Genomic DNA, 27,336 nt, shown 5'->3' on the forward strand with positions numbered 1-27,336 from the left:
ATTTTTATTCATTTATTTGTCTAAATTAATACTTTTTAATTATTTCATCTTTTTTGTTTTAAAAATGATTAGAAATAATTCCTATTTATTTATTTATTTACATTTTTATTTATTTAAATCTAATTCTTACTTTTAATTATTTTGTTTTAGTTTAGTATAGTTTTTTAAATATAATTATATATATATTTAATTTTTTTATTTGCTTTAAATTATTTTTATTTATTTTATTTTATTTAAGTTTTAAATATAATTTCATCATTTCTATTTATTTATAAATTTTTTTATTTTATTTATTTAAATTTTTATTTATTTTAGTTTACAAGAACTGCAAATGTAGTTGCTTTTACGGAACAAAAGTCTCCCAAATACATAAACCCACCCAATCCCATTCAGAAAGCTAAATTTAACATTGCATAATAAAGAAACTATCAATGATGACTAAGAACCACAATCATGCTTGAGGAAGCTGTGTTTCTGGAGCACATTATTAAATTAAGCACACATTCACAGTTCAATTTCCCTTCTGTGTCGACAGTTTGTCACTCAAATTCATCTTTAAACACTGTAAAGAAGGCCTTGTACTGTACAGTGAGCTCTCGCACAAACAGTGTTGATTAGAGCTGATATAAAGAGTGCTGAAGGTTGTGTGTTTGTGTGCTGATGAAGAGGAGAAGTGAAGGTCAGAGTAGAGCCTGCAGCCATGAAGAGCTGAAGTAGGTCAAGCTGATAACCGTGAGCCATACAGTATCTCACAGAAACACACACAGGACACACTGAAGGACACAGAAGAGGCAGAGAGGATGCATGAATGAAAGAAATGTATGCATGAGTGAATGATAATGAATGAATAAATACATGACTGAATATATGTATGCATTACTGACAGAATTAATGAATGCATGAGTGACTGAATGATGCAATGACTGAACTAATAAATGACTGTGTGAATTAATGTATGCATGACTGACAGACTGACTCAATGAATGAATGAATGAACGAATTTAACAATTTATGACTGACTGAATCAATGAATGCATGAGTGACTGAATAATTAAATGACTGAATTAATTAATGACTAGGTGAATTAATGAACGCATGACTGACAGACTGACTCATCGAAGAAATTAATGAATGAACAAACGAATAAATGAATTTATGACTGAATGAATGCATGAGTGACTGAATGAATGAATTAATGACTGGGTGAATTACTGAATGCATGACTGACTGACTCAATGAATGAATGAATTAATGAATGAATGAATGGATGGATGACTGACTGACTGACTAAACGAATGAATGCATGCATGGCTGACTGAATGAATGCATGGATTACTGACTGATTGAATTAATTCATGCCTGACTGCATTAATGAATGCATGATTGACTGAATGAATTCATAAATGAATGAATGCATGAATAAATGCATGACTAACTGAATGAATTCATAAACGAATGAATGAACGCATGACTGACTGACTGAATGAATACATGAATGAATGAATCAATGAATGACCGAATAAAAGCATGGATGACTGACTGACTGATTGAATGAATGTATGACTGACTGACTAAAGGAATGAATGCATGCATGTCTGAAGGAATGACTGACTGAATTAATGAATAAATGACTGACTGAATGAATGAATGCATTAATGAATTCATGACAGACTGAATGAATGCATGACTGTCTGAAATAATGAATGTTTGCATGAATGAATGACTGAATGAATGCATGGATTACTGATTGAATTAATGCCTGTCTGAATTAATGAATGCATGATTGACTGAATGAATGCATAAATTTATGAATTTATGACTGAATGATTGAATGCATGCTGACTGACTGACTGACTGACTAAAGGAACGACTGACTGACTAAATAAAAGAATGACTGACTTACTAAATGCATGACTGACTGAATTAATAAATGCATGAATGGATGTATGTATTAATGACTGGTTGAATTAATGCCTGTCTGACTGAATTAATGAATGCATGATTGACTGACTGAATTAATTAATGAATGCATAATTGACTGAATGAATGAATGCATGACTGACTGACTGAATTAATGAATACATAAATGAATGACTGACTGACTGACTGAATGCATGACTGACTGACTAAATTAATAAATGCATGAATGAATGACTAACTGAATGAATGCATGATTGACTGAACAAATACATGAATGAATGAATGCATGACTGACTGATTGAATTCATAAATTATTAAATGCATGACTGAATAAATGCATGACTGACTTATCGACTAATGGCATGACTGACTGACTGACTGATTGAATGAATGCATGACTGAATGATAGCTTGACTGATTGACTGACTGAAGGAATGAATGAATAAACGAATGCACGACTGACTGACTGACTGACTGGATGCATTGATGAATGTATGACTGACTGAATGAATGCTTAAATAAAATCCTCTTTGTATTTTTTTAGGTGCCTACTGTCTCTCCGTCCTGGATTACGACAACGTGAAGGGCCTGAATGTAAAACATTATAAGATCCGCAAACTGGACAGCGGTGGATTTTACATCACGTCCCGCACACAGTTCAGCACATTACAGCAGCTGGTCAACCACTACCGCCGTGAGTCAATTCAACTCAGTTCAATTCAGCTCAGCTCAGCTCAGCTCAACTCAACTCAACTCAACTCAGTTCAGTTCAGTTCAGTTCACTTCAATTCAATTTAATTCAATTCAGTTCAATAGCTTTTTTTGTCATGAGTTGTCAAGTGTTGCCAAACAATACATAAACAATAAAAAATGTGATTAAATAATACACATATAAATACACAAAAAACACACATTTGGAAAGTTGATACACATATAAACGAATAAGAAGAATGAAAGAAATAATTAATAATAAATATAAAAATACACAACTGTACATTCATTCATATGGTTTGTAGTAAGGATTCTGACTAGTTTTGATTCTGACTATCACATACGCACACTCACACACACCTGCTGATCTCTGAGTCTCTGTCAGGGGAAGTGATACACACTCCTATTTCTGGAAGTGGGAACTCGGCCTGTTGTAAAATAAGCTGGGTAAAACCATAAATACAGCTTGTGATTAAAACAGTAACTCAGGAGGTCGTGCAGTACAGCTTTGATTGCAGAAAGATGGAATAATGCTGACTGAATACATGCATAAGATTATTTAGAATTGTTGTTGTTGTTGTTATTATTATTATTATTATTTTTATTGTTATTATTATTATTATTGTTGATATTATTATTATTATTTTTATTGTTGTTGTTATTATTAATATTGGTATTATGATTATGATTATTATTGTTGTTGTTATTATTATTATTATTATTATTATTATTATTATTATTATTGATGTTTGGTAATGAAGAGTAAATATTTTCCTATGCATTATTCACTTTCCAATAAAAAATCTGATTAACCCAGGCATTGTGCTGAAAATAATCACACATCACTATGCAGTCACTATGCATATGCAAAATCACACAGCACTATGCACATTGAGAACTTTACCTAAGCATTCATACTGTATTTACACTAATAAGCAACATTTCAATTTAACTTGCATGCATATAGCTTTTATTAATTATATACACAGGGAAAATCATTATCCTTCCTGTGAACGTTTTGTTTATTTATTTATTCAAATATTTACAGTATGCTGTTTAACAGAGCAAGGAATTTCACACAGTATTTGCAATAATATTTTTTTCTTCTGGATAGTGTTCCTTTAATTTGGCTGAGAGAAAAATGCATTTTTAAATTAATTTTAAAATAATTATATGGACTATTATTAATCCCCATAAGGAATCATTTTAAAGGTATTTTTATCAATTATAGTAATTTGTAAGTTATGATTTGTTTTTATTCCATAAAACTAATTTTTATAAAATAAATTATCAATAGTTATAATAATAATAATGATAATAATAAAAGTAATAATAACAACAATTATAATAATAATAATCCTATTGTATAATAATTATTCTTGAATATTTTTATTACTTGTTATATATTATATAAAATGTTAGTTATTATTTATGTATTTTTAAATTAAATATTCAATAAATAATAATAACAATTTAACATTTATTTAAAAAATCTAAAGTCTTATTTCTTTTCATTCCACAGGAGTAAATGCAGTTTTATGTAATTTTTCTCAATATTATTATGGTCAATATTTTTATTAAATTATTTTATAGCCATTTATAGAATATATATATATTTTTTATAAATGTATAAGTTATGATTAATTTGTTTTTATTTCATAACACAATTTTTAATCAAATAAATTGACAATGGTTATAATAATAATAATAATAATAAAAATAGCAACAACATTTTAAACCCTTTTATGTAAATTATAATGTTTAATTTGAATATTTTTAGAGTACTGATGTTTGTTTGTTTGCTTTATTTATAGAGCCCATTTAAAAACAACAGATGTTGACCAAAGTGCTTTACAAAAAGACCAGCATACAAAATCTATTCTATATATAATCTATATATAAATGCAAAATATGTAATAAGAACAAGTCAGAACTACAATTTTTTTTAAAACAGTACTAGTGAGAAACAGTAAACCCTGCCTCTCCTCCTCCTGTTTCTCAGAGCACGCAGACGGCCTGTGCCACTCCCTGACTGACGTGTGTCCAGTGCTGAAGCCTCCGACTCAGGGTCTGGCACGTGATGCCTGGGAGATTCCTCGAGACTCGCTGAGACTGGATGTCAAGCTGGGCCAGGGCTGCTTCGGGGAGGTCTGGATGGGTAAGACTTCTTTCTTCATCTTCGTTCAAAAACCGTAACAAAATAAAACAGAACATTGAATGCTAACTAGATCTTTGGATGCCAAAGATCTAAGCAGTGTTTCCATCCAGAACTATTCAGTCACTTCCTTATAAAACTGGCGCCAAATATCAATACAAAAAATGTAATTTGCTGTGGTCAAAGAAGTCACCGTGGGCCTTTTTTCTGACATAATAAATGACCTGTGCCTCAGAAGACGAAATGCAATGAACGTAATGGGCTGGATTTTCCAGGATTGAGATCAAGGCCAGAGGCTTGCTCTTGACATTGGTGGGGACCTTGGACACAGCTTTATTCACATTTTTTTTTTTGTTTAACTGCCACTATCGTCACTTTCCTGTCACCCACCCGTACACACCGTATGCTTGCGCAGCTTTGGCACTGTTACATCTGAACGCAGCTACAGCCTCTCAGACGACAGCAGTGAAAGGCTCAGCCAATCACATTGTTCATATGTGTTTTGGGGGCGGCACAACTCGAGTACAGAATGTGATTTATCCTGCATGTCCAGGTTAATTCTGACCGTGCGATTTTAAAGTGCACCCAAAAATTACACGCCAGGGAGGAAGCTGTCGTTCATTGAAGTAAGCTAACAGGGATGCTGATGTATAAAATAGGCGGATGGAAACGGAGCTAGTGTCCTGCAGAGTTTAGCTTCAACTTGCCTTACAGTAATTAGTATCTGTTTTACCCATCAGGCACCTGGAACGGGACGACACGTGTGGCCATCAAGACTCTGAAGCCTGGCACCATGTCTCCCGAAGCGTTCCTGCAGGAGGCGCAAGTGATGAAGAAGCTCCGGCATGAGAAGCTGGTGCAGCTTTACGCCGTCGTCTCAGAGGAGCCCATTTACATAGTCACTGAGTACATGGGTCAAGGTCAGTGTGGACCATCACTCAGACACAGTTGATGTCTGAATTATTAGAATCATTTATATGAAATGTGCTAAAGAATGTTGGTAAAGCGGTACATAATTAGGCAAAGATATATTTTATGCAGGACTGCTGCACCAACGAGGGTCAGTTCAACACTGTTTCTGAAGGAACAGTCAATATCAACTCTTCATGCTCATATCTAATATTGGATGTTTATATCAGGTTTTTATTTTTAAATGTGAATTGAATGCCTGTTTTGGAGCACACTAGCTTATCGATATCCTTAAAACTAACATACTCTGTGGTAACGTTGAAAGTAATGCATTTTAATTTTATGGGACCTTTAAAGTGACTCACATAGACCAGATCTGATGGCTTTAGATTAATCCTGCACCATTTATAAATGCACGTCTATTATGCACTGTATAGTCTGGTGACTGCTTTTAGATTTTCACTTAATATTTACTGTAAATATCAGAGAGATGTACTGTAGTGATGTGCGAACCACTGGTTTCTGATCCGATACTAAGTCAAATAAAGGCGAGTATCGGGGATACCAATACTCTGCCCAAAAATTACTGTTTGGGAAATTAAAGTAACAAGTAGTGTGTACTAAAAAGTGTCACTTTATTCTGAATACAAGACATATTACAGGTTATTGTTGTTTATTGTTTATTGATGAAGAGTTATCATACAAAAAAAGCCAACCTACATATATTATATTATATTATATTATATTATATTATATTATATTATATTATATTATATTATATTATATTATATTATATTATACTATATTTTGTATTATTTGTCCAATATTAGTTTTGAGTAAAACATGCACTCCTTTTCTATATTAATTGAAATATATGTAAACAGCACATATAGGGCCTGTGTTTACTTTACAAATATCATTGAGAACATTACACGTCTTATTCTAAAACAGAAAATCACTTACAAAAGCGAACACATATTCAAATATCATAAATAAATAAATAAATAAATAAATAAATAAATAAATAAATAAATTATGAGGCTATTTATTAAGAAATTAAATTTAATATTTATTATTTTTTAGGAAATGAAAAAAATCCTACTTTAATAATATTAATAATATTGATGATGGTTATTATTGTTATTATTATTATTATTATTAAGATATTGTTTAATTATTTTTTTTGAAAAGTCTACTTTTAGAATTTGACAAGCAAACCACTGCAGAAATGTTCTGACCAACAGGCCCATGTCATATACAGTACAGATACTTAATAAATAACCTATAAATTAAAAGCATTAGTATGCTATGTTTTTTGTTGTTAAAAGCTTTGGAGACTTAACGTAAATTCCACTTTTAAATAATAGGTCACCCTTACCTTTTGTCATGAGCCACGGCTGTGTTTAAAATTACATTAATGTTTTCAAAGTGAACTATTAAGGGAGCGCAATCGCAAACATGAACATTGCTAAAACTGAACTGTAAAAATATTTTAAAAAAGCAAATTACATCCGAGAGAGATTACTTAAATGCTTATTTTTTAATCATTCCAAGTTTAAATGTTAGAAGGTTCTAAATGAATAGGGCATAGGAGGGGATAACTGGGAATAGAACACAGGAACTATGTTTCTAACTACTGCTCGAGCGGTGTAGTTGCAAGCATACAAGTTGGTGATGCAGTTTGCGAATACTGGAAACGACGGATTTGGGAAACGCCAAATAAACAAACTATATTTGCAATGAGGGAACTTGCGACCTTATGCCGAGTTCAGACTGCATGCTTTTCAAAGTAGTCGTGTCACAGATGTTTTCACACTGCATGACTATCTGGGCTAGCATTTCGTCCCTGCTTTGTTTACACTGCAAGATGGATCGGCGACAGGGACATTCACATTGCATGACTATACAATAGGAAGAATCGCCAACAACTTCGTCCAAATCACGTCCCACAGCCAAAAACACATAGTATATATTTTGTTATTAACTACATAACGAGAAAGAAGCCTTTAATGGGGTAGAAAATGTACATATTTGTACTTGTATATACATAGCACGCCAAATATCTTGCAGGCATCGGCGACTCATTAGCGATTCTCCCAGATCGCGTCTTTGATCGTTCACACGGTGTGATTGTTACTCACGTGCTTGAGCACTGATTTGCCTGTGATTTCAGGCATTTGTCGGCGATTTCTCAAAACCTGTCGGTGAGTCAAAATCAGGGCTATAATCACGCAGTCTGAACTAAGCATGAGTTGGCTAACGATGGTTTTCAGAAACACACCCCAGGTCATTTTTGTAGCACAAATCAACAGGAGGGTTAATCAGTCATTTTCGGCTGTAAAAATAATAAAAAATGTCCTGCGAAATCCTGGAGGGACAGGCTGGAGATGTCTAGGAAACAAGAAGTGACGTGTAACATAAATGGAGCTTGAGCTGTGGATATTAGCAGCTTTCCTGTGAGGTCTGCCAGTAGACGTGCGAATGAAGATGTCAGAGTGTGATTTGTGTTTTCACAGGAAGCCTGCTGGATTTCCTGAAAGGTGACATGGGGAAAATGCTGCGTTTGCCTCAGCTCGTGGACATGGCCTCTCAGGTACTTCATACTGCTGTTAGGATGTGATGTCGAGTAATGAAATCAACACTGAGAAATTTGGAAATGGTCCCATAATTAGATCAAATACAGTCAAACCAACAATTTTTCAGACACCAGATATAACTGTTGGTATATTTTAAAGGGTGGTCCACTATGATATCATATTTAAAACTTAAGTTGATGTGTAATGTAGCTGTGTGAACATAAACAACATCTCTGATTGTAAGGGTGCTTTCACACCTGCCTTATTTAGTTTGATTGAATCGCACTAGAGTTCATTTGCCCTTTTCGTGCGGTTCGTTTGGGCAGGTGAGAATGCAGCAATCGTACTCGAGTGCGCACCAAAAGTGGACCAAATAGGCGTACCGAGACCTGCTTGAAGAGGGGGTCTCGGTACGCTTTCAAACGAACCCTGGAGTGGTACGTTTATGGTGAGAATATGATCCGTACTAAAACAGGTCCAACCGCAAAAAGTACTGCGACTTTTGTACTAATCCAGTTGCCGTAGGCCGATACGCTGTGCATTATGGGATATGGAGGAAAAATATTTGTTGACAGCGCTTTACCAACAGAGAGAGAGAGGGGAAAACATTACCTGATGGATCGTTGGTAATATTTCCGCAAGATGACCATGTGGCAGTTTAGCTAAATTAATTCACGCCTCCTCCTGAAGTGACGAGCGATGCATTAAACACTGTTTTCCAGCCGCGGCCGCGCTTCATTCTCGAAATGTATAGTTTGTCTAAAGCAGGAATACAATCAGCCAGCGCAGTCGTCCCTCCAGAGTAAAAAGACATTTTGTGTCTTCCGGTTTTGTTTGCCTGCGGGAGTTCATTGGCATTTTCCCGCACGTGAATTCTGACCAATCAATAAGCAGTTTAGGAAATATGTTCAACAACATCTGGCCAATGAGAGATGTGGATTTTGTCAGATGACTGCATTTTGGTTCGTTTTAACTGGTTCGGACCAAAGCCAGCAGTGTGGTGTAAAAAAGACCCAAAGACGGCAGAAAATGCAACAATGTATCATTTATTACCCTTGGTCCGGACCAAATGAAGAGAACTACAGATGTGAAACCACCCTTAGATGCTCAAACTTCAATACAAAGGGAGACATTGGCTTTTAGAGAGTTAGCTTAGCAAAGCCTACAGCGAACGAACTTGGGGACTACAAAAAAATACATTCGGGCTAATGAGATCACAAATGTTCCAGGTTACGCGCATTCACTGCGCACACACCTCACGCAGCAAAGGAGCGTGGCCACAGACGCATTAGTAGAGAAAGGAAAATGCAGTCCAAAGATGCAATGGCGGAGTAGGTAGTGCTGTCGCCTTACAGCAAGAAGGTCGCTGGTTCGAGCTTCGGCTGGGTCAGTTGGCGTTTCTGTGTGGAGTTTGCATGTTCTCCCTGCTTTTGCGTGGGTTTCCTCTGGGTGCTCCGGTTTCCTCCACAGTCCAAAGACATGCGCTATAGTTGAATTGGGTAGGCTAAATTGTCTGTAATATATGAGTGTGAATGAGTGTGTATGGATGTTTCCCAGAGATGGGTTGCAGCTGGAAGGGCATCCGTTGTGAAAAACACATGCTGGATAAGTTGGTGGTTCATTCCGCTGTGGTCCCTTTAATAAAGGGACTAAGCCAAAAAGAAAATGAATGAATGAATAAATAGGATGCACTGTCATCATGGCAAAGATAAAAGAAATTAGTTATTGAAAATTAGTTATTAAACTACTACATTAAAAAGTCTCTCCATTAAACGGCATTTGGCAAATGTCTGAAAAAGTGCAAACATTTTACAGGACAGCAAATATATTTTTGTCTCCAACTGTATTTGCCATCTTTAGAGAGCTGAATATCCTATAATGTATCTCTTTCTCTAAAAATATCATTGCGTAGCAGTTTTTCTATTGGCAGGCTCCCCTGTCATTGTCTCCGAATGTAAATGAATCTATTTCTGTGCTGTGGATGCTCTGGAGAGCGGTATATAATGTATGTGTTGTCCTCAGATCGCCTCAGGAATGGCATACGTGGAGAGAATGAACTATGTGCACAGGGACCTCAGGGCTGCCAACATCCTGGTGGGCGATAACCTGGTGTGTAAAGTGGCTGATTTCGGCCTCGCTCGACTCATTGAGGACAACGAATACACCGCGAGACAAGGTTAGGATGAAAATTCAGACTATACTCACTCCTTTTCAAGACAATGCTGTTGCCTTTTATTCACCTCTTTCATACACCCCATGATCTTTAGCGTGAGTAATTTTGGGTAAAGTCAGCATGAACCGCAAGCTTCAACCATTTTTTTTCGTATTGTGATGCAGTTACTAGAATATTAAATGATAAAACAGTGGGAATGGCTTCTTTTTTCTATTGCGAGCTGATTAGATGTAGGAAAGTCGGCATTTCATTCAGAAAGATCGGGAAAAAGATTATAGGAGAGTTATTAGAATGTAATTAATAATTTCTTTCTTAAGTAAATCCTGTGAGTGTAAAATCTTTACCACCTACTCTGATTATTATGCATGCCCCAGGCAGCGTTTGATTGGCCATAATGTTTTCTAGTGAGATTACAACAATTATATTTTCCCCTCATTTTTAACTTAATCTTAAGCTTGTGTTAAACATATTATCCACGTGAGGCACTTATTTTGAAAACGGGAGGGGCCTGGAAACTAAAAAAGGGAGCCATGCGTCTCTGTCAAATCGCAAAATGCAGGATATACGGATTAAAAATATATTCAGCGCCACTCCGAAGAGGCATATTGACAGTTTAAATGTATGTTTTGTTAGCTTAACGTGTATGTTGTGAAATTTGTCACATGTTTGAATAGAGGCAACAGGCTCATGTGTAGAAAACTATTTAACATATTGAATCGATGCACTGTATGCCAACTGAAACAAAATTTTCCTCATTTTTTAAAACTTTATCTAAGGTTGTGGTAAACATATTATGTATATGGAACTCTTATTTTGAAAATGGGAGGGGCAGTGAGACTAAAAAAGGAGCCCCGTGTCTCTCAGAGTGCAAAATGCAGGATATACCAATTAAACGTATAAACAGCACCTCTCCGAAGAGGCATAATGACAGTTTAAATGTATGTTTTGTTAGTTTAACGTGTATATTGTGATATTTTTCTATTGTGATTGTTTGTATAGAGGCAACAGACACGTGTAGAAAACTATTTAACATGTTGAATCAAAGCACTCTGAATAATATGAGCTCTATATATGTGATGCTTTAATGTCATTGTTTCTTCGTTCCCATGTAAATCCTTTGAGTGTAAAATCTAAAACACCGACTGTTTAATATGCTCGCTTCAGGCAGCATTTAATTGGCCACAAAGTTTTCTAGTGAGATTACAATAACAATATTTTTTCCTCTCTTTTTTAACTTTATCTTAAGCTTGTGTTAAACATATTATCCATGCGAGACTCTTACTTTGAAAATGAGAGGGCAGGGAGACTAAAAAGGGAGCCATGTGTTTCTGTCAGAGCACAAAATGCAGGATATACGGATTAAACATATATTCAGCGCCACTCCCAAGAGGCATAATGACAGTTTAAATGTATGTTTTGTTAGTTTATCGTGTATATTGTGAAATTTGTCACGTGTTTGTATAGAAGCAACAGTCTTATGTGTAGAAAACTATTTAACATATTGAATCAATGCACTGTATGCCATCTGAAACTAATTTTTCCTCATTTTTTATGTATCTAAGGTTGTGGTAAACATAATATATATATTGAACTCTTATTTTAAAAATGGGAGGGGCATGGAGACTAAAAAAGAGAACCCTGTGTCTCTCAGAGTGAAAAATGCAGGATATAGGGATTAAACGTATAAACAGCACCCCTCCGAAGAGGCATAATGACAGTTTAAATGTATGTTTTGTTAGTTTATCGTGTATATTGTGAAATTTGTCACGTGTTTGTATAGAGGCAACAGACATGTGTAGAAAACTATTTAACATGTTGAATCAAAGCACTCTGAATAATATGAGCTCTATATATGTGATGCTTTAATGTCATTTTTTCTTCGTTCCCATGTAAATCCTTTGAGTGTAAAATCTAAAACACCGACTGTTTAATATGCTTGCTTCAGGCAGCATTTGATTGGCCACAAAGTTTTCTAGTGAGATTACAATAACAATATTTTTTCCTCTCTTTTTAAACTTTATCTTAGGCTTGTATTAAACATATTATCCATGTGAGACTCTTACTTTGAAAATGAAAGGGCAGGGAGACTAAAAAGGGAGCCATGTGTTTCTGTCAGAGCACAAAATGCAGGATATACGGATTAAACATATATTCAGCACCACTCCCAAGAGGCATAAGTTTGTTTTAAATGTCTGTTTTGTTAGTTTAACGTGTATATTGTGAAATTTGTCACGTGTTTGTAATGAGGCAACAGACACATGCATAGAAAACTATTTAACACATTGATTCAATGCACTGTATAGGGCCTTTAACAAATTAATTTCAGCAGATCGTGAATAATCCCGAACACTCGAAATGCTAATGTCTGTTTTTTTAAAAAGGAGCTACCTGATATTCCTGCCCCTGTCATCATGTTGAAATTACATCACACATCAAGCAAAGCTGAATATTTTAAGGCACTTAAAATACCCTATTTGTAATTGTGGTGGGCAAAACTCAATAAAAACCAGTCTACAATCCTGAATTAATAAACACAAATATTTAATCAGTATATCTTAGCATGCTTTGAATAATGCTAATGATTTAGAAGAGATTCTCCAACAACTTGTGCTGATTTTGGTCTTTTAATCCATTTATCATAGGACTCTTTCTGTCTGTATGTGGTCCATAACGTCTGGCTCGTTTAACAAGTCTTAATGCTGTTGTCTTTTATGCAGTTGGCTTTTTAATTGAGTGAGTTTTATGGTGGTGACGGGCCTCTCTTAAATCATTATTACTGCAGGAGCAAAGTTTCCTATTAAGTGGACTGCACCGGAGGCAGCTCTGTACGGACGCTTCACCATCAAATCTGACGTGTGGTCGTTTGGGATTTTACTGACGGAGCTCACCACCAAAGGCAGGGTGCCTTATCCAGGTACAGCACCAGACTCTGTGATATAAATTATAAATGTGATATAAAAATAAGTACCCGTTTTACTCTTTGTTGTTCAGCTCAGTTCAATTTAACAAGATTTATTAACATATTCAAATGTTTTTTTTTTAAACCCCTGTGTGCTTTTGGGGATCTTTACATTCACTCTTGGGTGATTTTGAGTCTTATTTTGGCCACAACTTTCTCTGTGTTTTAGCAAATTGAATGATTTTTGGTAACAAATCTTACTTTGACACATATTTTGGGAAAATGCTTTGAGAATCTTCAAAAACTAAAATATAAACTGGAAAATTGACTACCCTTTTGTAATGCTTGTGGCTGTTTTTGCCGCATTGACTTCCAATGTATTGACAAATATTATTTTATTATAGTAAAAAATATTATCAGACATACTCTGAAAATTACCTTGCTCTGTTAAAAAAAAAATAATAATAAAAAAAATATATATTATAAATATTATATATATATATATATATATATATATATATATATATATATATATATATATAATTATTATAAATAGGCAAACAATCAAACAATATATCTTTAAAAACTAGTAATACAATATACTGTATACATATGTATAATTTCATTTATGCTGTAATTTTCTCTTTTTATGTGATACATACAATACATTGTAAATTTGTTACATTTAATTGAATTTAATTAATGAATGTGTGGAAAAAGGAATATGTGAATGAATTATGGCCCCACACCTCTTATTTTCTCAAATGTAAACCTAAATGTGTCTCTTTCACAAAGCGCATATGTCAACATCTTAGTTTGCTCCTTCTTGTCAACTCACATCCTCCACCTGCTTAAAACAGAGCTGCAATGTGCTTCTGTGTCTCCAACCAGTTGAAGTCAAAATGATTTGCCCTCCTGTGAATTTTCTTTTTTCCTTTAAATATTTCCCAAATTATGTTTAACAGCAATGTTTTTTAACAGTAATTCCTATAAACTATTCTGGAGAAAGTCTTATTTGTTTTATTTCGGCTAGAATAAAAGCAGTTCTTTTTAAGGCAGGGGTGTCCAACTCAATTCCTGGAGGGCCGAAGCCCTGCACAGTTTAGTTCCAACCCTGCTCCTTACCTGTAGGTTTCAAACAAGCCTGAAGGCCTCAATTAGTTTGATCAGGTGTGTTTAATTAGGGTTGGAACTAAACTGTGCAGAGCTGCGGCCCTTTTGGAACTGAGTTTGACACCTGTGTTTTAAGGGTTTCAACCTTTAATAGATAGAATAGTGCAGAGAATTGACAGGAAATAGTTGGGAGCAGAGAGAGGGGAAGGGTCGACAAAGGACCATAAGCCGGGAATCGTAATCAGGTCACCTTGAACACCATGGTGCTATATGTCGGCTCACTTAACCACTAGGCTATTGGCGCCGAAAGTTCTTATTTTTTTAAAAGCCATTTTAAGGTCAATATTATTAGCCCACTTAAGCAATATTTTGTTCAATAGTCTACAGAACAAACCATCATTATACAATAACTTGCCTAATTACCCTAACCTGCCTAATTAACCTAGTTAAGCCTTTAAATGTCACTTTAAGCTGAATACTAGTGTGTAAAATACCAATGTACATGTCACCTGGGCCCACAATATCCACCATGTCTGGTCTGCCCTTTATTAGGTATGGTGAACCGCGAGGTGCTTGACCAGGTGGAGCGTGGCTACAGGATGCCCTGCCCGGCCGAATGCCCTGACTCCCTGCACGAGCTCATGCTGACCTGCTGGCGCAAAGAGCCCGAAGAGCGGCCCACATTCGAGTACCTGCAGGGTTTCCTGGAGGACTACTTCACCTCCACCGAACCACAATACCAACCCGGAGAAAACCTCTAGGCCAAAGAGGAAATACACGTGCTTTAACCCAAACAACACCAATCAATATGGGGGGGAAAAAAAACGAGAGGGTATCCAGCAGTATTAGACTACATGCTCTGTCATTTTCATGCATGTCTATTTTGTTTCTGCATCTTTTCTCCATCAGATGCATTGATCTTCAGCTGCGTTTCTTGACCTCGTTGTACAAACTAAACCCTTTTAGCGGATGCTCCAGATCTGTCATTCATCCTCCTCCTCCTCTTCCCACAATCCTTCTTCTGTCCTCTCCCTTCCCCCTCCTTCAAAGCATCGGTTCATCATTCACGAACTCTACGACCCCGTTCAAGAGCTCTGATGGATGAGATGTGATGTTGGATAATGAACGGACAGGTCCCGTTTTATGTCTTCCAATAGATATCCAGGGTCTGCATCTGAACGCTATTATGCCTTTTACTGTCATTATGAGTGTTTATTTACCTTTTTATCAACCTGGATTAACTGGAACAAAAAGATGAGTGGTCACGAAGAAATTCGTTCATACTGAAAATTCTTCCTTTTGATTGTGAACAATGGGAAGACGTTCGTTTGACACGGTTATCCTACTCTTCTAGTAATCGAAACAACTACTGATATAAATATATATAAATAAGCATCGTTTGACTGTATAGTCCTACTTTGTGTGCCAATACAAAGGAGAAAAGAACAAAAAAAAAACAACAAATAAATTTTTGTACTGTTTTATTATGTATAAAATGTATTTTTATTAATGTCATTTTTTTGTACTGAAGACGACGAGCGGGATTTGTAATTAGGGGGTAGTTCAGTGAAAAATTAAACATCTGTCGTTTGCTAACCCTTATGTTATTCCAAACCCACGTGAAACACAAAAGGAGACGTTTAGCTGAATGTTCATGCTGCTCTATACCACACACAACAGTTTTACATGTAATGCATGGGGGAAATGTACGCTAGATGTCTATTTTTGTATTGTTCAGTGAAAATAATTGCATCAACGTTTGGAATGACATAAGGGCGAGTGAATCATGGCACACTTTAATTTTTTTATACTGCAAAAATGAGGTTTTGTTTTGTTAATCACTATTTTTTTTAAGTACAAACAACTAAACCTATTTAAACTGATATGCAACTACTCGAGAAGCAAATAAATATATGAAATGGTCTTGTTTTTATTTTAAGTTTCTCAAAATTAAAGGAACAATCCAGTTTTTGGAGGGCTCATTTTACTATAGAGTTAAAGCAGAGTTTTGCCATTTTTGAGCACGTTTAGCTTAGCTTAGCATTAATCATTGAATCGGATTAGACCATTAGCATCTCAAAAAAATCAAAAAAGAGTTGAGATGAATTATGCATTTAAAGCTTAACGAAATTGTTGTAAAAGGTAAGCTGGCGGGTCTTGTTTTTTTTAAGTTTCTTAAAATTAAAGAAATAATAGACTTTTTGGGGGGACATAGACTCATATTACTACTCCTTTAGAGTTAAACGGTTGAGTTTTACCATTTTTGAGCACATTTAGCTTAGCTTAGCATAAATCATTAAATCAGATTAGACCATTAGCATCTCAAAAATAAAATTTAAAAAAGATTAAATTGGGCATTCAAAGCTTGATAAAATTGGTTTTCTTTTTGAGCGAGTCTTATTTTTTTTTAAGATTCTCAAAATTAATGAACAATCCACTTTTTTGGTGGGGAAATAGGCTCATTTTACTACTCCTCTAGAGGTAAACAGTTGAGTTTTAGATTTTTTGAGCATGTTTTAGCTTAGCTTAGCGTAAATCATTGAATCAGATTAGACTATTAGCATCTAAAAAATAAAAAGAGATTAGATTAATTTTGTATTTAAAGCATAATGAAATTGTTGTAAAAGATGAGTTTGGCTTTAAATAGGTTTTCTTTTTGAGCAAGTCTTATTTTATTAAAAAAATTCTCAAAATTAATAGAACAATCCATTTTTTAGGGAAATAAGATTATTTTACAACTCCTCAAGAGGTAAACAGTTGAGTTTTACCATTTTTGAGCACATTTAGCTTAGCATAAATCATTGAGTCAGATTAGACCATTAGTGTCTCAAAAAAAAAAAACAATTGATCAATTTTGCATTTAAAGCTTAACGAAATTGTTGTAAAAGATGAGCTGAGATTTAAATTTTTTTTTTTTTTTGAGCAATATGCTAATGGTCTAATCCTATTCAGTGATTTATGCTAAGCTAAGCTAAAAGTGCTCTTGCCAGACCCGGAGATTGGCTGAATTAATTTAAAAACTCTAGTTGACTTTCCCAAAACAGTTTGAGTGTTCCGTTAAATGATTTAATGCTTAAAACAAGAGACAACATCTGCCAAAAATTTTAAAATTTAATTTTTTTTTCTGGTTACACTGGCAGTATGTATAATTTAGCATAAACAACTAATTTGGATCAGGATTTTTTTTGAAGAAGAAGAAGAACAAGACTAAATCATGTAATTCTGCTTCTAAAGTAAACATATCTTGGTTTAAATAAATGTTTGAAGATTTGTACTGGAAAATGAGACAATAACACTGAGTATAAAATATTTTGTGTATAGATGAACTATTGCTTTTCTCACTCATGAATATTGTTCAAACGTTTTACCTGACTCCTCGAAGCGTCTTAAATGCTTAAAGTTAGTAGGTTTTATTTTGTTTAGTTTTTTTGAGACAAGTTCTGCCAAATGCAGTTAAAATTGCCAATATGTTTTATGCAAATTAGCCATCATTATATAATCAGATGAGAAGAGGGAGCTGAGTACTACTACTTTCACCAATCAGATCCACAGAAGGTCAATAATCTAGTCTGTGTATGCTTTAGAAACCCGTATTAGGTCAGCTACTCAACACTTAGTGATGTTTGAGATGCTGAATGAATAATATAATCACTGCTGAGACAATGTAGAATGATATAGATTGGAATTCTAGGGATGTTTGTACTGAAATAATGATGGTTGCATCGGAACTGAAAGTCCTGATGAGTGTTTTAGAAAGGCATGCAGCTGTAATCGCGGTACTTTAGCCGGTAGATGTGTGACACATGTCCATATACTGTAAATACTTGGTTACTGTAAATATTCTTTTTCATATTTATTCATGTTTCCTCAGTTGGTGATCAGCAGAGCTTTGCTTGTTTTTCATCGCAAACTAAATTTCGCAACGCAGATTGTTTTTATAAAAGAAAGGAAACTGAAATGTAATGCAATTGCTTTTTAAAGCTTCATGGAGAAGCAGCCAATCAGAACAAATGACAAATCTTTTAGTCCTCATGTATTTGTGTATGTTAAAAATACAAATCTGTGGAAGACAATGGGTTTCACACGATCGATTTGTGTTAGGACAACATAAAGGAATTAAGGCAGCTTACTAGTTTTTACAAATGTAGGTTGATTCAATTTTAAACTATTAATGATGTCAGGAATCAGATGTCATTTAACCCAAAATTCAACATTTTTAAACTAATAAATGTCTCCAAATTCTGATATATGATCACAGAATTGCTGTATTTTAACTCATAATTGCAAGATATAAACTTGTAATTGTGGAAAAGTTGCAATTGTGTGATGTAAACTTGCCATTCAAGCTTTTTTCCTTGACTGAGACTTTACATCTCACAATTAATTTCCACAATAGACTCAGAATTACGAGATATAAACCTGCATTCTTCATGTACATTTGAGTTTATGATCGATTTATAATAGAATCAATTTATCTTCTAGTTTGCACCGCACAATTTTGTGGTTTTATATCTTACAGTTTTGAAGGAAAAAGTCAGAATTACAAGATATAAAACCACAAAGTTGTGCGGTGCAAACTAGAAGAAACTTTTAAATTGTGAGATATAAACTCACACTGTAAAAAACGCTGGGTTCCACACAATGTCTTCATGTTGTCCCAACAAAATCGAATAACAAAGTTATCTTAATATTTTTTTTAAAAACTGAAGTGGATTCAACACAAAACAATTAAGTTGTCCCCCAAAAAACCTTAAGAACTCATTTTAAATGAGTAGTTTGAAGAAGCCACGGAAGTTATTTTTTGAGGTCAAAAATAAGAAAAAAAAATATCGTAAGACACAGATTTAAATAAAATGTGTTGAAAACTAAATACAAACTTGCAATTCTGAGAAGAAAACAATGTTAGACAAAAAGACACAATTACAAAATAAAAGTCACAACTGATAAAATCACGAACACTAAACTCAAAATTCATACATTTTCTAGCTAATTCTTTTAGTGAAATTTGCCAGATACACTCTAAATATATACATATTTCACAGTTTTTGAGTCCAAACTGGATGCAAAAAGTCAAAATAAACTTTGTTTTTATTCTTTGATTGAATATTAATAATAATAAATCTTAGTTTTGGTTACAGTAACATAATCACCTGAATGAATCTTTCTGCAGACTCTCATCACTCAATATTTAGCATTATTATTTTTAATTCTGCAAACTTGCAATAAATCTGCAGTTGATTTGAACTGAAAAAAAAGTTGACTCAACTTAAAATTGTGAGGCTACTTGCTGCACAGCTTTTCTTTGTGTTAGCTCTACTTTTAACCCAAGTATCGATCAAGAATAGCTTTTTGAGTCAACTCAACTTTAATAAAGCCTTGGGTTAAAAGTTGAGTCGACACACACACAAAAAAAAAACCTGTGCAGTTTTAAGTTAACATTTTTTTAAATGTACCACACTGCAAATAAACTGCACTGTATGCATTTCTCAGATCATAAATTGACTTACTGCAGGAGATTTGATGGTTGATGGATGACGGCAGGTTTATGGTCCTTGATGAAATGATGAATCGTGTGTTTAAGAACTGGAAAAAGAAAAGTCAGCAGAAATCAAATCAGATCTACAAGTAAACACATTATTAGTGCATCCCCATCTAATGCGTTCAAACTATGCAGTTGTTTTCTATGAGCTTTGTGGATATTTTAACTGCAGTTGCTCACAATTGATTTCCAATGTACAATACTGCAATGCCCCCTTTCAAACTATTTGAAATAACACTGAAATTCAATTTGTACTTTAAAAATGTATGACATGGTGTTATCTTTTTTTTTTTAAGTGCAATAAACTTTGTTTCTAAAAGCTCAAATCTGTGCACGAGAGATTTTATTAGAAATGTTCCTCATCAAAAATGGAACCGTTGTTGTTAATGCTTAGTCTGTTCATTTGTGTTTGTATAGTTTGGTTGCTGTTGCTGTGTTGTCCAGTTTTTATTAGATAAGCTTGTGCAGCTCAATTCAGTATCTATTGAGAACTTGAACGATCTTAATGAGAATTGGATTAATTGCTCTTGTTTTGCTAATGTCTAACAGTGTGTACTTTACGAGAACTCTAGTAATTTGAGCAGCTTAGTATCTTTATTTGTTAGTTAGTTTATGGAGGCGTTGCCACATTTGTAATAATTTTTTGGAGTAGTTATGCTGTTAGGCGACATGCTGAAGAATACGGTTTTGTTTCTGCATTTTTCTTTGGTTAGTTTTGTGGGTTGGGGTTTAGTTGGGTTATTTTTGTCAACACTCCTGTTTTACGTTTAATTCGATTATTTAAAATTCTAATTTCCTATATTCATTGTTTGACATTTTCTGTTTAATTAACAGTTAGTTTTTGTTTTAATGAACCAGCAGTTGTCTTCTCATTTTTCATCCAGCATCATTGGAGACTCACTGATTGTTACGTTTCATCCATTTAATATCTTAATAACTTAAACACGTAACATTCAATGTTGTTTAGTAATGCATCTCAAACATCACCAAGTATTGAGTAGCTGATCTAATCCAGGTTTAACTGCTGATGCAACAAGATAATACTATAAAATCTGGCCTTGAGGGGAATGTTCACCCCAAAATTTAACTTTGGTATCATTTATTCACCTTATACTTGTCACAAATTTGTTTGAGTTTCTTTGTTCTCTTGACCATTAAAAAAAGGTTTTCTGAAGAAAACAGTAACTTTTGGCTTCAAAAGTGTTTGTTTTTCTTACTATCGATGTCAAAGGTTATCCGTGTTTAACATTCTTCAAAATATATATATATTTTTGTGTGTGTTCAAAAGAAAAAGAAAAACACTTGAGGGTAATTTGTAAGTACATTTGTATTCATTTTCATTTATTCATTTTTTTAGTCCCTTTATTCATCAGGGGTCACCACAGCGGAATGAACCGCCAACTTATCAGCATACATTTTACACAGCGAATGCCCTTCCGGCTGCAACTCAGTACTGGAAAACACCTATACACTCTCACACTCACCCTCATATGGCTAATTTAGTTTATTCAATTCATCTGTACCGCATGTCTTTGGACTGTGGTGGAAACTGGAGCACCCGGAGGAAACCCACGCCAACACTGGGAGAACATGCAAACTCCACACAGAAACGCCAACCGGCCCAGCCAGGACTCGCACCAGTAACCTTCTTGTTGTGAGGCGACAGTGCTAACCACTGAGTCACCGTGTTGCCCAGTACAATTTTATTTGTGAGATAAATTAAGTATTGCACATTTCTGTGAAATGTTCATTCATTCATTTTCTTGTCGGCTTAGTCCCTTTATTAATCTGGGGTCTCCACAGTGGAATAAACCGCCAACTTATCCAGCATATGTTTTACACAGCGGATGCCCTTCCAGCTGCAACCCATCTTTGGGAAACATCCATACACACACATTCACTACGGACTATTTAGCCTACCCAATTGACCTATAGTGCATTACTTTGGACTGTGGGGAAAACCGGAGCACCCGAAGGAAACCCACGCGAACGCAGGGAGAACATGCAAACTCCACCTGACCCAGCCGAGGCTCGAACCAGCAACCTTTTTGCTGAGGCGACAGCACCATCTACTGTCACCGCCTTATTCTGTGAAATATTAAAAGTAACATTAATATCTTCCCTAAAGATTTACATTTTAAGTATGAATTGTGTGTGTGTGTGTGTGTGTGTGTGTGTGTGTGTGTGTGTGTGTGTGTGTGTGTGTGTGTGTGTGTGTGTGTGTGTGTGTGTGTGTGTTATGCTTGATTTTGTGTTTTGAATTTGGCATTTTTACCCTTTTCTCGAGCTTGTGCTGTTATTATTATTACTAAGCAATAAATGGTGATAATATTTGATAACTGAAATAAAAAATTTCTGTAAACACCACACAGACATATAATCGCTGGTGATAACTTCTAATACATTTTTATGATGATAAATTAGGAAGTATTGCACATTTCTTTGACATATTTAAAGTAAAATTAATATCTTCCCTAAAAATGAACATTTTAAGTGTGTGTGTGTGTGTGTGTGTGTGTGTGTGTGTGTGTGTGTGTGTGTGTGTGTGTGTGTGTGTGTGTGAGTGAGATTATTGTTACTAAGCAATAAATGGCAATTATATTTAAGAACTCAAATTAAACTTACTGCATTTGTGTAAACACCACAGACTTAAAACTGCTGGTGATTATTTCTACAATACATTTTTATAATGATAAATTGTGAAGTATTGCATTTTTCTGTGCAATAGTCGGTGCTTTTAAAATAAATTGTAAAAAATAAAACCAACGCATTTTTTTTTTTAAATAACATTTTAGGTTTGAAAATTGTGAATTTAAATTTGGCTTGTGCATGTTTTTGTCTTGAATTATTTTCCTGTTTGTAAAGTGCTATAAAAATAGTGTTATTAATATTAACACAGAATGACAAATATCAAGACATAATTAATGGAACAAATGTATTTTATTTTTTTCCATTAGAAGGTCAACAAATCAATCCCAAGTGATCAGGGGCCTGTTTCAGTAAGGAGGTTCAAACAACTCGGAGTTTAAACTTGAACTCTGAGTTGATTTACCGAGAGATTAAAAACTCAGAGTTTTCGGTTTCAGAACAGCTGATCTGAGTTGGGTCAATCAACTTTGAGTAGACCAACTCAGAGTTAAGCGCGCGCACCGTGACTATAAAAAGGCATTATCAATGGAGCGCAGACATTACGAGTGACTATGACAACATCTTAAAAAAAGAGATCAGCATTTCTTTTTCCAGCTGAACTTGATGTGCTCATGCAAAGTTATAGCAAATATGAGTGTATATATTTAAAATGAAGCAACCATCAGTGAAACAGAGACAGCGTGGGAAAACAGCTGCCCAAGTTAATGCGTAATTTTTAATTTTAAGTATTTAAACATTTTAAGTATAATAAAATAAGTAATGTAACGTGTGACGTCTATACTTTTTTTCTAAACTTTTTACACTTTTATCAGTTTTAATAGATTTAACAGTGCACTTGTTATGTGTCTGCCTTTTTATTGATCAAGTGATAGAGGTTGATATAACATTAAGAAGGTAAGCAGTAGTAAAATAATTTAGACAGAATAATAATCCCATTAATCTAGTAACAGTGCATGTCGAAGGTTAAGCTAATTATTTATAAAAAAAGGACAAGCCTCGTACGTGACTTTGTTCTGTGTGTGACAAAAATGTAGGCAATAGCTGTGTTTCCATCAAAATATAGGCTATTACATAAATTTGTGCAAAACTGGAATAACGCCTAAAAATAAAGCAGCGTTTTTATCCAAAGAGTCGAAGAGAACACAATCGTCACTTCCTGATTAACTTGCGCCAAATATCAACAGTAAAAACAGAATTACTGCGGTAGAAGAAGCAGCATCAATGATTTTTTTTTATTTAATTAATGTACCTGAGCCTCAGAGGACAATTGACACACAATGAACAACACGTGGGGGCGTTTGAAGCCAGACGCGGAGATCTTGACACGCTCCAGACGCTCGGAGGTAATTAATAATATACACTAATACTGAAACAGTAAAGGCATTTTAGAATGACAACATTTAAGATGTTCTGCAGTGTGCTCAGTCTGCTGGTTTGTCCTTTCACACACATTTTCATCATCATCTCTAACAAACCATTTTTAATGTACATACTGTAATTTGTTAAGTGCACTTCGTAGTTTATGTGCATCTTATCAAATAAAAGTTTAACCTACTCAATTATGCACATGTTATATTATGCGTATTTTCAAAAGTTATGTGAATCATGACGTTTCCATCAATCTTTTTTATGCACATCTCCAAAATGAGCTCTAAAATAGCTGTGTGGAAATGTAAGACTAATGCGAGAAATACCGCTTCATCTTTAAAAAGGGGAGGAGACCAACAGAAACTCAGAGTTTAGAGAATAAAACCTGCTCCGGACCAGGTTAGATTCACAGAGTAAGTTACCACGGTAACTGACTCTGAGTTAAAGTTAACTCTCTTTTAGAAACAGGCTTGACTTACCCTGCTTTCTCGAGTTTAACAAACCTGCCATTTTGAAACGGAAAACCCAGAGTTTCTCTCATTTCAGGGTTAAACTACTCTGAGTTTTAACTTAACCTGCTTTCTGAAACAGGCCCCTGATGTTGCTCATTATGATCCCATTGGGATTGTTATGGATTTGTAAACAAAGGGGAGTCTGTGTGTATTTGCTCAATACATGTTTAGACATCATCAAGCAGCAATACTATAATAATAATAATACAATGCAGGCCCGTTGCCAGGGGGGATTCGGGTGGTTCGAAAGACCCACCCCACAATGACAAAGGTCCCGAATTTGTCCCATACATGAGCTCATTTGTCTTATTTTGACTGCTATGCCATCATAAATAGTGAAATCCATTGAAAAAGGCTTTAAGACCAAGCAATTAAGTTTAAAAAAACTAATGTGGCTATTTGTGTTATTCATTAATTTTTTTTACAAGAGAGGCTAGAAAAATTGCGAAGCTCTTTTATTATTATTTTGTTTTAATTGTTTATTATTCAAATGGCCAAATTCTGACCGAGTACAGTTGCATGTTCTGGCCAGTTTGTAGGCCATATAAGGCTACCATAGGCTACAGTTTTTAATTTAAAACTTTAACAGATTCTTATTTTTTTCTGATTTATGATGTAATAAATTTGTATTTAAAAAAAAAAAGCCTTTTTCTTTATTCTAAATCTTTAGGAAATATTTTGGTACTTTAAATGTGTCATTATGATGACGATCTAACAAGCTAATCCAGCCAAAAATGGTGCTGAAAGGTTACTAAAATACAGTATTTAAATCTCATACATTGTAAATGAGGTGAATAACTGCAAAAATTTGCATATTTTGAGAAAAAGAACCACCTCTTATACCAGGCTGGCTACGGGCCTGCAATAACATGATTCAAAAGAAAACCCTTTACAGTCAACTGAAAACCGGTTTATAGTTCTCTAGCGACATCTGCTGGTATTTTATCGTAAAATGCACTATTAAACTGAAATAGTATTATTATTATCTAAGTACTGCTTATTTGGTAGAGCTACCGTGTCTAACTGGATAAGGAAAGTAAAACTAAGTTTTAGCCAGCGTCTATTAATATTTTTCGATTTGTTTAGACTGAGGGTAACGTTACGCCTCATTTTTAAACATCGTAATTATTAGACACTTTAAAGTAAAACTTGTTAATAAAGTTGTGAAAAAAGCTTTAAGCAAATCAGTCTATAAATAGGCTGTTCAAAAGTGAAAGTTTGTGCGCAGGTGCTAGAAAACGATGGTTGTCGAAATTAACTTTACCTCAAAAAAAAGGACACTTCCTGTTTCTGTGGCTCCAAATGTGTGTGACTGATAATAACCTTGAAAGTGTTTTGGGTCTTAAAGAAGAAAAGACATTTCTGCCTTGCTCTGACTTGCTAATTAAGTTAACGTAGTGAATCCATCAAGTACAAGTGTGCCGCAAGCCTACGTTTGAGTGAAGGTTTCGGCCGTTAGATCACCCCCTGGGGGCTGGCTGCAGTACAAGTCATAAAGCCCGCCTCCTCCGTGTTAATGAAGGAGACTTGAGCCCAAATAAAAAAAAATATTACACTTGCAATAAAATGTCCCGAAAGATGGTTCTGGTCTATTAAGGCACTGGTTATTGTGCTGAAATAGGTGCAGATCTTCATTTTTGTAAACAGTTTGTTTTTAGCAGTAATTTAATGCTGGGCGTGTCATCGTGATTGACAGCTGTGATTGACAGTTTCTCAAAGCGCGGCGTCTGAGCTTCGGCAGGAGACTGAAGTAGACTGAAATGTTATTATTCGATTTCTGTGTTATTTTACCATGACAAAATGAGTTCAGCAGTAAACTATAGTTTCTGACATACATGATCCTGGTGGAACACTGTTTATTCGCTAAGTTCAGGGCTTTTTTCGGGCTTTATTAGTTTGCTGATACACGCCTAGCCACCCAGATGGCAAAACACAGTTCCGGCTAGATTCTCGCCTGCCGGAGACTTATCTCTTAGAGCTCAGACTGACTAATGTTACCTCTGCTGGACCTACTCCGGATGCCTGGACTCACTGCCCGATTCCAGTCCGAGTCAATCGAGCCAGATGCGGCGGCCGAGCGAGCAGGCACTGCCGCATGCGAGCCGGAATCAGCCCGCGACGCCGCGAGTAAGTTGTGCGCTGCGGCCTGGAGCTGGCGCGATTGAATATATAAAACCCTCATATTTGTTAACGTTATTACATCCATTTGTGTTGATATGACAGCAAACGCATGCTGAGAAGTTCGGGGGGCGTAGTTGATTTTACATAAAGCGTTTGATTGGAAGCTCGACTCTGCTCATTTTCGCGGCTCCTCCTCTGGCTCCATCAGACAGTCCTTCTGCGCATGTCTGGCTCCAATTTCAGCAGTCTTTTGCGACAGTTTGTGCCCGTCAAGCAGGCGTTTTGCCCTCAAGGCGTTCAATGGGAAAAAGGGCTGTCGCGTCGTCCATATTTTTTACAGTCATTGATCAAGTATATTTACCGGAAAAGTTACTCGTGAATATTAATTACGTCGTGTTTACGTTATTTAAATTAGGTCCAGACGAAGCGCCCACTCACTTACCTGATTTTTTTTTTATTAATACAAGTATTTAAAAATTACTTTTTAAATATTTGTATTAATTTTTTAAAAATCACTTTTTAGATAGTTGTTATCAGTATTAATTTAACATAAACATCTTCCTTAACAAAAAATTGTACTGACAACCTTAATACACTAATGTAAACTACGCAACCATCACACGTTTTGTTTTTTTTTTTATCAAAAACTTTTAGATGAGTCATATTTCATGGAAAAACAACTAACTAGCAT

At 34.9% G+C, this 27,336-nt stretch overlaps 1 protein-coding gene and 1 long non-coding RNA gene across 7 annotated transcripts in view; one reads left to right on the plus strand and one right to left on the minus strand.

The window, feature by feature from the left end:
- src (SRC proto-oncogene, non-receptor tyrosine kinase) overlaps positions 1-20,321 on the plus strand; it is a 108,217-nt gene extending 87,896 nt beyond the window's left edge. For 4 of the 5 annotated variants that reach the window (XM_088651660.1, XM_087305235.1, XM_088651662.1 and 1 more), the window contains 7 exons: positions 2,465-2,614; positions 4,634-4,789; positions 5,527-5,706; positions 8,212-8,288; positions 10,294-10,447; positions 13,227-13,358; positions 15,009-20,321. In XM_088651660.1, coding sequence (XP_088507786.1) covers positions 2,465-2,614; positions 4,634-4,789; positions 5,527-5,706; positions 8,212-8,288; positions 10,294-10,447; positions 13,227-13,358; positions 15,009-15,217 — 1,058 coding nt within the window. In that variant the 3' untranslated portion in view covers positions 15,218-20,321. 5 annotated transcript variants of the gene reach the window in all.
- On the minus strand, positions 516-26,842 carry LOC141380551 (uncharacterized). 2 transcript variants are annotated; one of them, XR_015524051.1, is made up of 5 exons: positions 25,789-26,842; positions 19,964-20,039; positions 4,612-4,808; positions 2,992-3,074; positions 516-773 (listed from the first exon to the last, which is right to left on the minus strand). It is a non-coding gene; the product is annotated as an uncharacterized LOC141380551 (long non-coding RNA). The 2 variants fall into 2 exon arrangements; XR_015524050.1 differs by lacking the exons at positions 516-773; positions 2,992-3,074; positions 4,612-4,808 and having other exon boundaries at positions 17,653-20,039.
- Positions 26,843-27,336: the final 494 nt, after the last annotated feature.

Source organism: Danio rerio, chromosome 23 (genome assembly GCF_052040795.2).
Source record: "Danio rerio strain M-AB ecotype USA chromosome 23, GRCz13ab, whole genome shotgun sequence".
Classification (NCBI taxonomy): Eukaryota; Metazoa; Chordata; class Actinopteri; order Cypriniformes; family Danionidae; genus Danio; species Danio rerio.